General features: G+C 33.4%; 1 protein-coding gene across 1 annotated transcript; it reads left to right on the top strand.

The window, feature by feature from the left end:
• The first annotated feature begins 3,251 nt into the window (after positions 1-3,251).
• Positions 3,252-12,979, top strand: LOC127136222 (protein MAIN-LIKE 2-like). Its single transcript, XM_051062811.1, has 5 exons — positions 3,252-3,415; positions 3,516-3,525; positions 9,944-10,054; positions 10,149-10,603; positions 12,976-12,979. Exons 1-5 carry the CDS (start codon positions 3,252-3,254, stop codon positions 12,977-12,979), a joined length of 744 nt encoding a protein of 247 aa, XP_050918768.1.
• The last annotated feature ends 945 nt before the right edge of the window (positions 12,980-13,924 follow it).

The following is a 13,924-nucleotide window of genomic DNA, read 5'->3' as shown; positions in this document are numbered from 1 at the left end:
CGATGGCGACTCTGGTTTTATTGATGTCAAGTTTATCCATAGCTTGATAGTCATGAATTTATCGTTACATAAATTATGTATATTTGATGTTTGTATATTATTTGTATGATATAATTTGTCTGTTGTGCTTGGTGATCTCTGAGTGGTGAGATAAGTTCTACCCCGAACTTGAGTGCAATTAAGATAGGAGGATAGTATAGTCATGTTCAACTTGTGTGGAGTAGTCCTTAACAAGTTGGCTTGAGACCCATATACTAAGTGGATACCTCTTTGGAGTTACTGATGTCACACAAGTTATTTGTGGATGGGCATTACTTTCTCTGATTTGGGGTCTGATATAGTCCTGAAAAGTTGAACCAGCACGAAGAAAATAGATCTGACTCTAAACAAGAACGCTTCTAAGAAGCAATCACATACAAAATCTGACGCTGCAGTTCAACTCTGATATTTGAAGACTCTACAACTAAAGACTGTTTAACTCTACATCTGAAGACTATTCAAGATAACATCTGAAGACTATTTAAGAGAATATATCTGAAGACTATTCAAGCGAATATCTGAAGACTGCAAGACTCTTCTCAAAGACTCTGACTCCGTTCACTCTAATTCACGCTCAACACTCTATCTGACATCACTGGATCAGAAAACTTAATCAAGAAGCATTCTAAGTATAGTACAATTCTCTCTAAGGAAATTATGGATTATGTTTCAAGACTGCTATAGAAAGGACGAGGAAGTTAATACCTTTAATTCCTATAGTTGGCAAGAAAGCTCCAATGATTCACCTCCAACGGTATCATCCCAAAATACTATATAAAGACCTCATCACAACATGCTGAACACAACTGACTCCATAACACATTGATCTACAAATCTCAATCCATAACATATATTCATATCTCTCATTGTAATATTCAATAATCACATAAGACTTGTTGCTAATATTGTGTGGTCATTGTATCATTGTTCTTAACTTGTCTTCATACTGCTTATCTAGAAGCATTAAGATAAAACTCTTATAATTCTCCAAATTTATTGATATTCCTCAAGTAACTTGTTTAAGTTTGTAGACTTGAGAGGGCTAAAAGACTGTTAAAGTCTTAGACGTTTTTATAATCTATTGAGATTATTAGATTAAGTCCTTATTGAAGGCGAAATCACCTTGGCCGGGTGGACTGGAGTAACTTGATTTTCAAGCGAACCAGGATAAACTCCTTGTGTTGTTAGCATTTATCTTTGTATGTGTGGTATTGCAAATAGTTTTTAATTATTGTGAAAACAATTCAAAGCCCCATTTCTTGTTTTTCTCTACCTTCACTTTATGGTTAACACCATACCTTTTTAGGGACACGCCTTTATGGTTAACCCCTACCTTTTCAGGGACTCACCTTTGTGGTTAACCCCCTGCATTTTCAGGGAAACACCTTTATGGTTAACCCCCTATCTTTTTAGGGACACACCTTTATGGTTAACCCCTTATCCTTTTCAGGGACACACCTTTATGATTAACCCCTATCCTTTTCAGGGACACACCTTTATGGTCAACCCATTATCCTTTTCAGGGACACACCTTTATGGTTAACCCCATATCCTTTTTAGGAAGACACATTTATGGTTAACCCCCTATCCTTTTCAGAGACACACATTTATGGTTAACCACTTACCCTTTTCTTTTGGGACACACCTTTATGGTTAACCCCTGTTTCTTGGTTTTAACACCATCTTCTCCCTTTGGTTTAAACACCACCCATAATCATTTCTTTTTCCCAATCTTTTTCATCTAAACTACGGAGCTCTGACTTCCTTATTGCACTATGAGGATACGTAGGCATGAGGATGCAAATCCTTGGCGAGCACCTTTCTTCATCCTTCTTTCCTCTCCCCCCTTTTCAGTATTTATCCCATGAATTACGAGGCTCTGATTTTCTCATTGCACCATGAGAATACGTAGGCATGAGGGTCACAATCCTCCTCGAGCACTCTTTTCCTAACCCTTTCTTTTTCGCAGGTACATGAAGATTATAACATCCATCCAAGCAAGAGCATTCAAAATGATTTTCACGGAGTACCATGGATGTGAGGGATGCTAATAACTTTCCCTTGCATAATCGATTCCCTTACCCGTTTCTTTGCCTCCCCTTGGATTTTATCGATATTTTCCATTTCCTCTCTTATGGGATAAATAAAGTTTGATGGCGGTTTTGTTGTACCTTCGAGCGTGTGATACGTTTGGTGGGCATATTTCAGCTAACTTCAGTCAGGGACACGACTCTGTGGCCCATGTAATCATGAACAAATGGGGAATGTGAATAGGGAAATTCCCTCATTCCCATAATGGAAGAAACATTACTCTCAGAATCACTAGCTACGCAAATAAGACTGTCACTTATCTTAACCAAAGAAAAAAAATGTTGAAGGTAAAAACATGAGTTAAGAAGGGTACATGGGAAGTCAGGGATGAGGAAACAAAAGGAATTAAGAAAGGCAGAAGCTTTGAGCTAAGAACTACAACCACTCTAATAGGTTCTTTCACGAAGGAATAGAAGAAGGCACTTGTTGATAAGAAACACTTATGAATGAAACTGAATGTCAAGGATTATGAAAGGTTTCTTTGGTGCTTAACCGCTCCTATATATAGGAGAATATAATTGAATGAACCAGATCAATTGTAAAAAGAAGTTACAAAATAAACAGTTGGGTTTTCCCTTGCAAATGCAAAAAAAAACTCGAGTGCACTATAAGCAACGTCATGCCTTAACTAGTCACTTTAGCCCACATGTCAAAAAGAAGCAGCAAAATGTTTCATTGATATAAATGTATTTGATGCGCTTGTTCCCCACTACCTTTTTAATTGAATCCAAACATTTCACTTCTAGTTCGAATTGGACGACAATCTTAGAGGTTGAACACGACCGCTAAAGATTTTCCCGGATCCCTAAGCGTCTGACAAGCCTTGGGGGGCAATTGTTCTAGGTCGGCGAAAGGCCCATATTAGCTCAAATTCACTCCACATGACCCAAGGTATAAAAGTTCTTTCACGTGGAAAGCAACGTACATGCTTCTGATCTCCACTTTTCACTACAATCATCTTGAATCTTGAACTGACTTGGACGTTAGAGTGTTAACCTTGCAGGTTTACCCATGCACATTAGAGATTTGCACCACCGGTTCAGGATTCCTTACCATTTACTTCAACTATTTATGGTTCCTAGACGAAACACCACACAAGATGACCGGAAACTCGAACTGTCATGGATCGACCCAAACCTTCACTTGCCACTCGCATGTCGAAGGCCGCCACTGATTTCCAATTTCCAAAGGCAACCTTCTATCGTCGTTGGCCACCTCCGTTGGACCGCCTCCCTGAAGTTCCTACGCCTTTTGTGGACCTTCTAGATGCTTTTACGTCTTTTTGGTTTTTGAAATCTCGAAATATATTTTATTTGTCTTCATCACTTAAGGTTTAAAGAGATACTTTAACATTTGATTGTTTTTTTTTATGTATTTTACTTTAGTATTTATAATGTATGTTAGTGTTTGTTAGGATGATATATGTTATCGGTTTGGGGCGGATTATGGATTCATAGAGAATTACTATTTATATTTTAAAATTTGATTCCAATGCAAGGATTGATGAGGGTGGAGTAAGAATATCTAACTTGTTTGTGACATGTTTCTGATTCAATCAATCATTCATGTTGGACATTGAGGCATTCCATGATGATTTATCGAAGAGTTGTGCTTAGACGTGAGAAATGTAGAATTCACCCTCGCTTAGGGATGACAATGGGCATGGTACTATAGTACTCATCCCCATACCTGCGATTTGAAAAAATTCTCGTACCCGAGTCCATACCCTCTTGGACGCCAAAGTTAGCACTCGTACCCGATCCATATGGTATGTAAGTATCCATATCCATACCCGTTACCCACATTCCTATTAAAAATAAATAGATCAATTATAAATAATCATATCATATCATTTAAAGTTTTTTAAATTATTAAAAAGCTTTCAAAAAAAAATTTGTTGAAATAAAAAAATACTTATTTTTGATACACAATGAATTAAATTAATAGACATACATTTTTATATAATAATATAAATTTAAATATATAAATATAAATTAAAATGCATAAATATATATTGTGCGGGTATGAGATAGAGTGGATATCAATGCGCTCATACCCGCACTTATACCCACTTATTTTTGTGGGTAATTACCTAAGTTTGTGTCCGTATCCATTTTTGTGAATTTTTATCTTACTCGTTGTTGATAATTTTGCGGGTGTCCAGTGGGAATGAGTCAAATTGTCATTTTTATATTCGTCATACCTCGTTGTGAGCCGATAACTTAGAGATGATTTATATTTAATTTAAAAAATACTTAGAAAGGATAAATTATAGATTCTCTTAAAATTTATGAATAAATATGACTAAGTTAAATTCCATTTTGACTTCATCTCCTAGAAAATCAATATATATATATATATATATATATATATATATATATATATATATATATATATATATATATATATATATATATATATAATATTAAAAAAATATTATATTTAGAAAAGAATAGAGTATATTTTGAAACCAAAAATGATATTGATGCTATAATACGACAAAAAAACCTAGTTATGATTCGAATATTGATGAGCAAATTGTAGAAGCTCCCTTGCAAAAATGGCAAAGTGTGTGTAGCAACTTAGCATATATAGGTCATAGCCCAATAGCATCATCGTTTACAGATCCTCCATATATAGATAGTACTGTGCCTACTCTCTCTCTCTGTTTCCCTTTCAATCAAAGTTTTCTACCATGCATCAGTCAATTGGTCACTTCTTAGCCAGCTCGTGAGTAGTGGTAGGAGTAGTAGAAAACTGAATTGATTCTTATCGTTATCGAACAACACACAAAAACAGTTGAAATGAATTAATTGGAGAAAATAAACACAAAAACTGATAAGATACGATTTGATTAACTTTACGTAAAGAAACATTAAAATAGCAAGCTAGACTTTAATTGTATAAAAAAGTGTAACATGGAAATAGCAAAGTTTCTGATCAACACAAGACAAAGATCAAGGTTGGTTCACACACACACGACACATGCATGTTGGTATCAAATGTTTGTCTTACGTAGGCAGTTGCAACATGCAAGCATTGAGGAGGGAGAGAGATGACTTATGAGAATGTGTTGTCCCATCACTAATTGTTATCGAAATAAGATCTCTATATGTTCACCTTCTTGACCCACTCCCATATTTGCTCATTCTATTCATATTTCACATCCTCCACTCTCTCCCTATATAGTATTACCATGCAATATATGAAGACTACTCATGAAAGATTGGTGTTGGTAGGTGAGGTCGATCACTCTCTTCAATAGAGCTTTGGAAGAAAGAATTCAAGGATTGGTTTTCCATAAATAGAATATGTTTATGCTGTGTCACTCATGAAAGATAGATAGCTCCTTTTGACATACATTATTATTTTATTTAGAAAGACGACCAAAAATATCGAGGAATTTATTTAATATAATATAAATGTATTTTATTTAAATATTCATGTAAATTTTTAATAAAATATTTAATTTTAAAATAAATAATAGTAATAATATAAGTTAAATTATATTAAATATCATACAATAAAAAGCGTTAAATAAAGTAAGGAAAAAAATGAAGATTTTTTACATTTAAAAACAAAATTATATATTTTAGTAAAAGTAAGTTTTAATTAAAATAAAATAGATATTTTATTTCGTAAAATAAAAAATTAGTTGTTTACACAATTATTAAATATTATTCAATTTGATAATTTTTTTATTTTATTAAAATTTAAAAATTAATTTTAATTAATATTTTTAGTAACATTAGTTAATATGCATAAAAGTAACTCGTAAAATGAAAAATATTTTTTAATATACATAACAGTATAAAAATATTCTATTTTATTGATAATTTAAAAAGTAATTATATTCAATTATTTTGTCTACTTGTATATTATAATATTCTTTTAAAAGAAATTAAAAAAATATCTTCATTTTACAAGTGAAAACAATAACAAACTTAAAAAAAAAAAAAAAAAGGTAAATTTATTTATATTTAAATTTTATTTTGTTAAAACTTGTTTGTATTTATGCGTGATCTTTTATTTTACTTTTTTATTTTTTTTTCTTCATTTACATTGTTGATAGATTTGAAAAACAAAAAATAACTATAAAAATTGTAAAATATTTGTTTGTACTCTCGTCAGTATTTTTTTTACTTCTTCATATGTTTTTAATAATATTAATTAATATACATAAAAGTGATTCGTGAAATGAAAAATAATTTTTAATATTATTTTATTACTAATATAACAAATATTTTTATATAATTATTTTATCTACTTGTATATTATAATATTTTTTTAAAAAATAATAAGAAAATAATTGAAAGTAGAGTGAATTAATTAAAAGATGAGAAAATATGAGATGTACTGTGTAAAATAATTTTACATCGTTATCCAATGAATGATTTGTATCCCGCCATAGTATATTGATAATTTAAAATAACTTAAACGATTTTCAGATTGGTAGTTTTCTATTGAAAAATCGTGTAAAATTTATTTACATTGACGGTGCATGTCCATTAAATTTTTAAAATATTAACTTTTTATTATTTTAATCTTTTATAAATAAAAATATTTTAAAAGTAAAGGGCAATATTAGAAGTTTGTATGTATGTTTTATTTCTGGTAGATATTAATTTTTTTACTATTTTAATATTTTACGAATAAAAATAATTTTAAAGTGAAGAGCAATATTGAGAATTTTTTTTTAAATATCCAGAAATTTTAAAAAAATTTCAAAATTAATCATTTTTTCAAAAATATTACACAAATGGGCAAATTTTGCCCTAAATTACTACATAGGCGCCACCCTAGTTGGCGCCTACCCTTAATGGGTAGGGCAAGTCGCCACTAGGAGTGACGCCTACACCCATTCTATTTTTTTTTTTTTATATGTTATATTTTTTTATTTTTTTTTAAATATTTGATATTTGATAAAAATATTTTTTTATAAATTATATTAATTTATATTAACACAAATATATAAATAAAATTATTTATAAGATATATATATATATTAATTTATATATATATATTAATTTAATTATAAACAATTAATATTATACACATGTAAATTAATATATATAAATATTTATTTACAAGATATATATATATATATAATATATATATATATATATATATATTATATATATATATTATATATATATATATATATATATATATATATATATATATATATATATATATATATATTATATAAATTTATATATATAATAATTTATTTATAAGTAAATATTATTATTTATAAATTGTTGGGAGAATTAGGGTTAATCGTGTTAAGGTTAATTTATCAATTATAATTAGGGTTTATTGATCGGTTATAATCAGAGTTTGTTAGTTATGACCTAATTGAAACCCTAATTAATCAAGTGCGACACTAATTAGGGGTAAGTAGATTGGTGTACAACCCAGATCTTTTCCTATAAATAAAGTGTTATTTCCTTGCATTTTCTTCACCACTATTTCTTATCACTTTCTCTATCAAGTTGAGTTCATGGCATCTCCAAGACCGTCGTCATGGCAGCGAACATCATCAAGGCGCCCGGATCCTGAACAAGTAATTTTAAAAAGGGATGGGCATGTTATTTTTTCGCCTTTGAAACCCCCAATGGAGATGAAATTTTGGAACATCCGTTCGTTGGACCAACTAAAAAGGTCCTTGATGTCTTGGTTAGAGGGAGATTACCAACCTGGTGAAGTCATTAGAAGGATTCAGAGGCTTAGAACAAGGTTCTCATTTGAAACTGGAGAAACAATACGTTGGTGGGTTGAAGTTGAAAGCGACATTGATTGCATCCAAATGATGCATGGATCAGATGATATAGTGTTAACTGTTGTAATTTCTTAGATTTTAATGGTTGTCTGTCATGTTGTTGTTGTATTTGTTATTGTTCTAGTACTTGTTCTTGTTTTAGTACTTGTTTTTGTTCCAGTGTTTGTTTTTGTTTCTCAGGTAATTGGTGTTGTAATGTTAGATGTTTGTGTTTGTTGTTCAAGTGTCATCTTCTATTTGGAATAAAAAGTAAACTTTAATGATAAATAACATTGGTACACAGATTTATGAATATGAAAACTAAGTTGTGGAAGTAGATCCACGATATGGACATTTGTTCTTATTATGCCCTAGTTGTCTACATATGCTACACTTCCTCTGCATTTTCTCTGTGACGTCCATTTCAGTTCTAATGCGCCTGCTATTTGGGCGACCACTTTTATTCCGCCGCATCGATTCGTTGTGCCAAACAATTTCCCCGTCATACTCTGGCCAATACGCCTCCAATGCTACCACCGGAAAGGGATTGTCGTATACATTGAGCAATGTTGCAACTTTGTAGATGGGAGACACTAGCGATAATGCATCGAAGTGGCTGTGTGAACACGCTGCAATGACATGGGAACAAGGCATACGATAGGCCTGAAATTGACCACAGTCGCACCAACGGTCTGGTATTAGGACCCTATACTCTTGTCTGGGCAGCCCTTGGTTGTGGTCAATTGTTTCCTTGACACTAAAAGTTTGGCCATGGCGGTCGAATTCCGTAACCCGATGGCTGCTGGCTTTGGCAGATTCCTGCCTCATAAACTTCATGCAGGCATCACTATATACCTGACTCGTCTGCAACACTTCATGCCAGCGCCTGCCTCTTGTTACGAACAACGTTGCCATCCGAAAATAGGTCGCACTCACCAATGCGGTTACCGGGAGGTTACGTATGCCCTTAAAGACGCCGTTCATTGATTCCACAAGATTTGTTGTCATGTGGCCCCACCTCACCCCATCGTCGTATGATCTAGTCCACTTCGCTCTGTCGATATTATCAATCCACCTCCCTGCATCAGAATTTGCCAACCTGATTATTTTAAACAACCTGATTATTTATTTTAAATAATATTCTCACGCATGCCTTACACGTGTCACACCTTTGCATCATCAGATTCCACCAAGTCTTCCCCAAGACAAGACAACTCCCACCTAGTCTGCACCAATGCATGCCAACACTACCACCTAGCCTGCACCTATTCTGCAGGATTCCCACGCATGCCTTCCACGTGTCACACCTTTGCATCATCAGATTCCACCAAGTCTTCCCCAAGACAAGACAACTCCCACCTAGTCTGCACCAATGCATGCCAACACTACCACCTAGCCTGCACCTATTCTGCAGGATTCTCACGCATGCCTTACACTTGTCACACCTTTGCATCATCAGATTCCACCAAGTCTTCCCCAAGACAAGACAACTCCCACCTAGTCTGCACCAATGCATGCCAACACTACCACCTAGCCTGCACCTATTCTGCAAGATTCCCACGCATGCCTTCCACGTGTCACACCTTTGCATCATCAGATTCCACCAAGTCTTCCCCAAGACAAGACAACTCCCACCTAGTCTGCACCAATGCATGCCAACACTACCACCTAGCCTGCACCTATTCTGCAGGATTCTCACGCATGCCTTACACTTGTCACATTTTTGCATCATCAGATTCCACCAAGTCTTCCCCAAGACAAGACAACTCCCACCTAGTCTGCACCAATGCATGCCAACACTACCACCTAGCCTGCACCTATTCTGCAGGATTCTCACGCATGCCTTACACTTGTCACATTTTTGCATCATCAGATTCCACCAAGTCTTCCCCAAGACAAGACAACTCCCACCTAGTCTGCACCAATGCATGCCAACACTACCACGCATGCCTTACACTTGTCACATTTTTGCATATTCAGTCTACTTGAAAACAAGTATAAATAGAGGGTCATTCTTGCAAGTTTTCATCAACCACTAACACTTTTATTCAGAGAACTCCGGTGAAACTTCTCATCCACCAAGTTTCGTTCTACATTGCAGTCATGTCTCTTCTTACCATGGGCCAAGAACACAGAGGCACTAGGGCAAACATTGCCTCATTCGTAAGTTTTTCTTGAACATTGCCTCTTTCGTATGTTTGTAATTAGTTTTTTAAAAGTCCAATCTAATGATTGTTTATATTGTTTGTTTTTAAAGGATCCCAAGAAATTTCGTCAACGTTCACACCCAATGCCTTATCCAGACCCATGGTGCGTACCTTACATAGAGCGTGCGGGTTTCGGTCATGTTATGCATGTCGTAAATGCCACAATTGATGTCAAATTCATTTTGGCTCTGTGTGAACGTTGGAGACCTGAGACACACACTTTTCACCTACCAACTGGTGAATGTACCGTCACATTAGAGGACGTGTACATGCTTTTGGGTCTTAGAATAGATGGTAAGCCTGTGACCGGAAATGTTCAACAGCCTAACCAAATATGTGTTCAAATGTTGGGGGTAGATCTGGTCGAGGGTGAGGGGTCTGCCAAAGCAAGGGGTCAGGGTATTAAATTATCTAGCCTACAATTGTACCACGACTCCATAACTTTGACTGAGGAATCCTCCGAACAAGAAAAAGTCATAAAAACCCGGGTTTACATTATGCTATTGTTTGGGAACTTGCTATTTCCCGAAGGGACGGGAAATAGCATAAACTTTATGTACTTGAGTTTGCTCGGGGACAATGATAGAATAAGCACATATAGTTGGGGTTCTGCAGTATTAGCATTCCTATATAGCTCTTTGTGTAAAAATGCACAAAATGAGCATTGTACATTTTCTGGATGTGCTTTTTTGCTCCAAACATAGGGGTGGTGGAGATTGCCGAGGCTAGCCCCAGAAAATCCTAATGTCTACTCCTTCCCCTACGCAACTAGGTAAATTTATGATGTTATTTCATTTTGTATATTTATTTTATAAATATTTTTAAATAATATTATTTATCTTTTTTTGTTTAGGTTCATTACAACCGGACTGGATTACAGTCTTACCCCCAAAAATAAAATTATATTTTATCGTCAACTCTTGGATCGTCTCCGAGCACAAGATGTATTACCACTAAATCACTCAGCTTCTAACTGATTTATTAATATCATGCATTCTCGATAAATAACATATTTACTTTTTTCTTTGCAGTTTATTTGGAGGCCATATTTGGGATTGGAACATCAACCCAACCCCGAAGATGCAGCTGTTTGGACAGCAAAAACGGCCATAATGCGGTTCACCACTGTGGAGATGCACCAAAGTGACCGTGTCAAGCTTCAATTCGGAATGCATCAAGAAATCCCAGGCCCCCCAATGTCTATGGAACCTTGGCATCTAAAAAAAGTCAGCCACCAGTGGTATGCCCAAAATTGGAAGGAATTTGCTAAGGAGTTTCGTAAAATGTGGAAAGACCGTGCCCACTATGTTCTACAATTTCCGGTGGCGCCCAACGAAATGAAGCCGACAAGGGAATATGTGGATTGGTATAGAGCAAATACAAATCCAGAAATGATTGTGTCTGACCCGTTCTATTTGGACGATCCCCGGATGCAACAGCCATATTTCCAACAACAACAACCACCACAGTATTCCCAACAACAACAACCACCACCTTATTACCAACAACAACCACCACCACCATTTTACCAACAACAACCACCACCACCTTATTACCAACAACAACCACCACCACCATATTACCAACAACAACCACCACAACACATGTCCACCCCCCAACCAAATCAACAATACATACCACAAACTCAACCCCAATACCATGAAGACTACCAACAACAAACTCAACATTCCCACCACCATCAACAGTCCCAACACCTACCACAATATCAATCCCCCCACTTCCACCAATCCCAACACTTCCATCACGACAATGTCCCGAGCTCTTCCAGTCCTCCACCTAGCCCCGACACGGGTATACAAGAGGACTACCAACAGGACTACTACACACCACAACAAACATTGTACTTTGGCAAACCCGATTCAACCCTAAACTACCAAAAACCACAATTCGAGGGCGCACCCAGCAGTAGTCAGTTTGTCCCACCAAGACAAAGCTTTGAGGGCGCAGAGGGGACCCGTCTTTCCTACAGCACTGAAGGGACTTCGACCCAACCACAACGGCAAACGGCAAGGGGACGCGTTAGGGCAAGGGGTGGTAATAGGGAAGCACCACCACCACGTGAACCGTCTAGGCGAGTAATTAAACCTCCCCCGTGCGGATCGTACCAGAGACCGCATCATATGTGATTAATCATATCTTTGTAATATTTGTCTTGTCTATTATTATAATAAAAATATTTTCTGTTTTATTATCTTTATATCTTTATCTTTATCTTTAAAGATATTGTCTATCATATATATATATATAATATATATATATATAAATATATATATATATATATATATATATATATATATATAATATATATATTAATTAATGTGTATAAATATTTATTTACACGTATATTAATTAATTTTTTTTCCAAAAATTTACAAATAATATTAATTACTTATAAATTAATTTAATATATATATATATATATAATATATATATATATATATATATATATAAATTAATATATATATAAATTAATATATATATATATATATATATAATATATATATATATATATATATCTTGTAAATAATTTATTTATATATATATGTGTTAATATAAAATAATATAATTAATAAAAAATATAAATTTATAAATTAAAAAAATTAAAAAAAAAATATAACATATAAAAAAAAATGAAATGGGTGTAGGCGCCACTCCTAGTGGCGACTTGCCCTACCCATTAAGGGTAGGCGCCAACTAGGGTGGCGCCTATGTAGGAATTTTGGCCAAAAATGGCCATTTGTGTAATATTTTTGAAAAAATGGTTAATTTTGAAAAAATTTTAAAATTTCTGGATATTTAAAAAAAAAATTCCAATATTGATACAAGTAGTTTGTATTTTTATTGATAAATATATAGGTAACAACAAATAGAGAATGAAAGGTTCTATTAACACGGTTTTTTATACATTATTTTCAACACTCTTTTTGTTTACTTGAAATTTAAATAAGTTTCACTAATTTTGAGACCTAGCATTCGATGGAATTTTGAAAAATTTGAAGAGATTGTCTTAGAGAATATTCTTAACACTCTTCAAATAAAATTAAAATATGAATGTATTGAATTCAAATTTACCAATACAAACATTTATGAGAAAGATAACTTGAGAATATAACATGTGAAATACAGAGCATTATTTACTAAGTACTAAGTACTGTGTAACCGTCCGTTAATCTTAGACGTTGAAATAAGTTTGACTTTTATTTACAAATGATAAATCAACAATGTATAATAATTAATCTCAAAAAAAATACATAAACTTGAATTACAAAGCAATAAAAATTTAAGACATTGTTCGAAAAAATTAGTCTACTGCTAATGAAATACTAGTAATAAAAACGAGATTGAGTGACTAAATACTAACAAGAACTAAGGTTAAAAGTTGGAATTGAATTAGAAAATATAAATTATATTTATCCATTTCTGATACACTTTAAATCATGTTATGACGAATTTTGATATATTTAAAATTTGTGTTTAGTAGTAGATCCGTACACGCACGAATAAGTTCATTCGTATCATAAATCATTCGATAAAAAAATCTGAATATTTGTGTCTCTTTTTTAATACATCTAATACATCTTTACGTGTATTAAAAATAAATGATAAAGTTTGAATTAAAAAAATATCAAGAATAATCATCTCAAAAATAGTTATTTAATTATAGTAATGATTCAGCATACATATGGATCCGTACGAATAAATTTATCTAATATGATATAAAATTTATTTAAATATATATATAAATTTTTAAAAATAAATAGGTATTATCATAATAATGACCCGTGAGGATTTGAATAAGTATTTT

The sequence above is a fragment of the Lathyrus oleraceus genome, chromosome 4, assembly GCF_024323335.1.
Source record: "Lathyrus oleraceus cultivar Zhongwan6 chromosome 4, CAAS_Psat_ZW6_1.0, whole genome shotgun sequence".
NCBI lineage: Eukaryota > Viridiplantae > Streptophyta > Magnoliopsida > Fabales > Fabaceae > Lathyrus > Lathyrus oleraceus.
The sequence above is the reverse complement of the archived record's forward strand: the minus strand, read 5'-3'. Positions and strand labels throughout refer to the sequence as shown.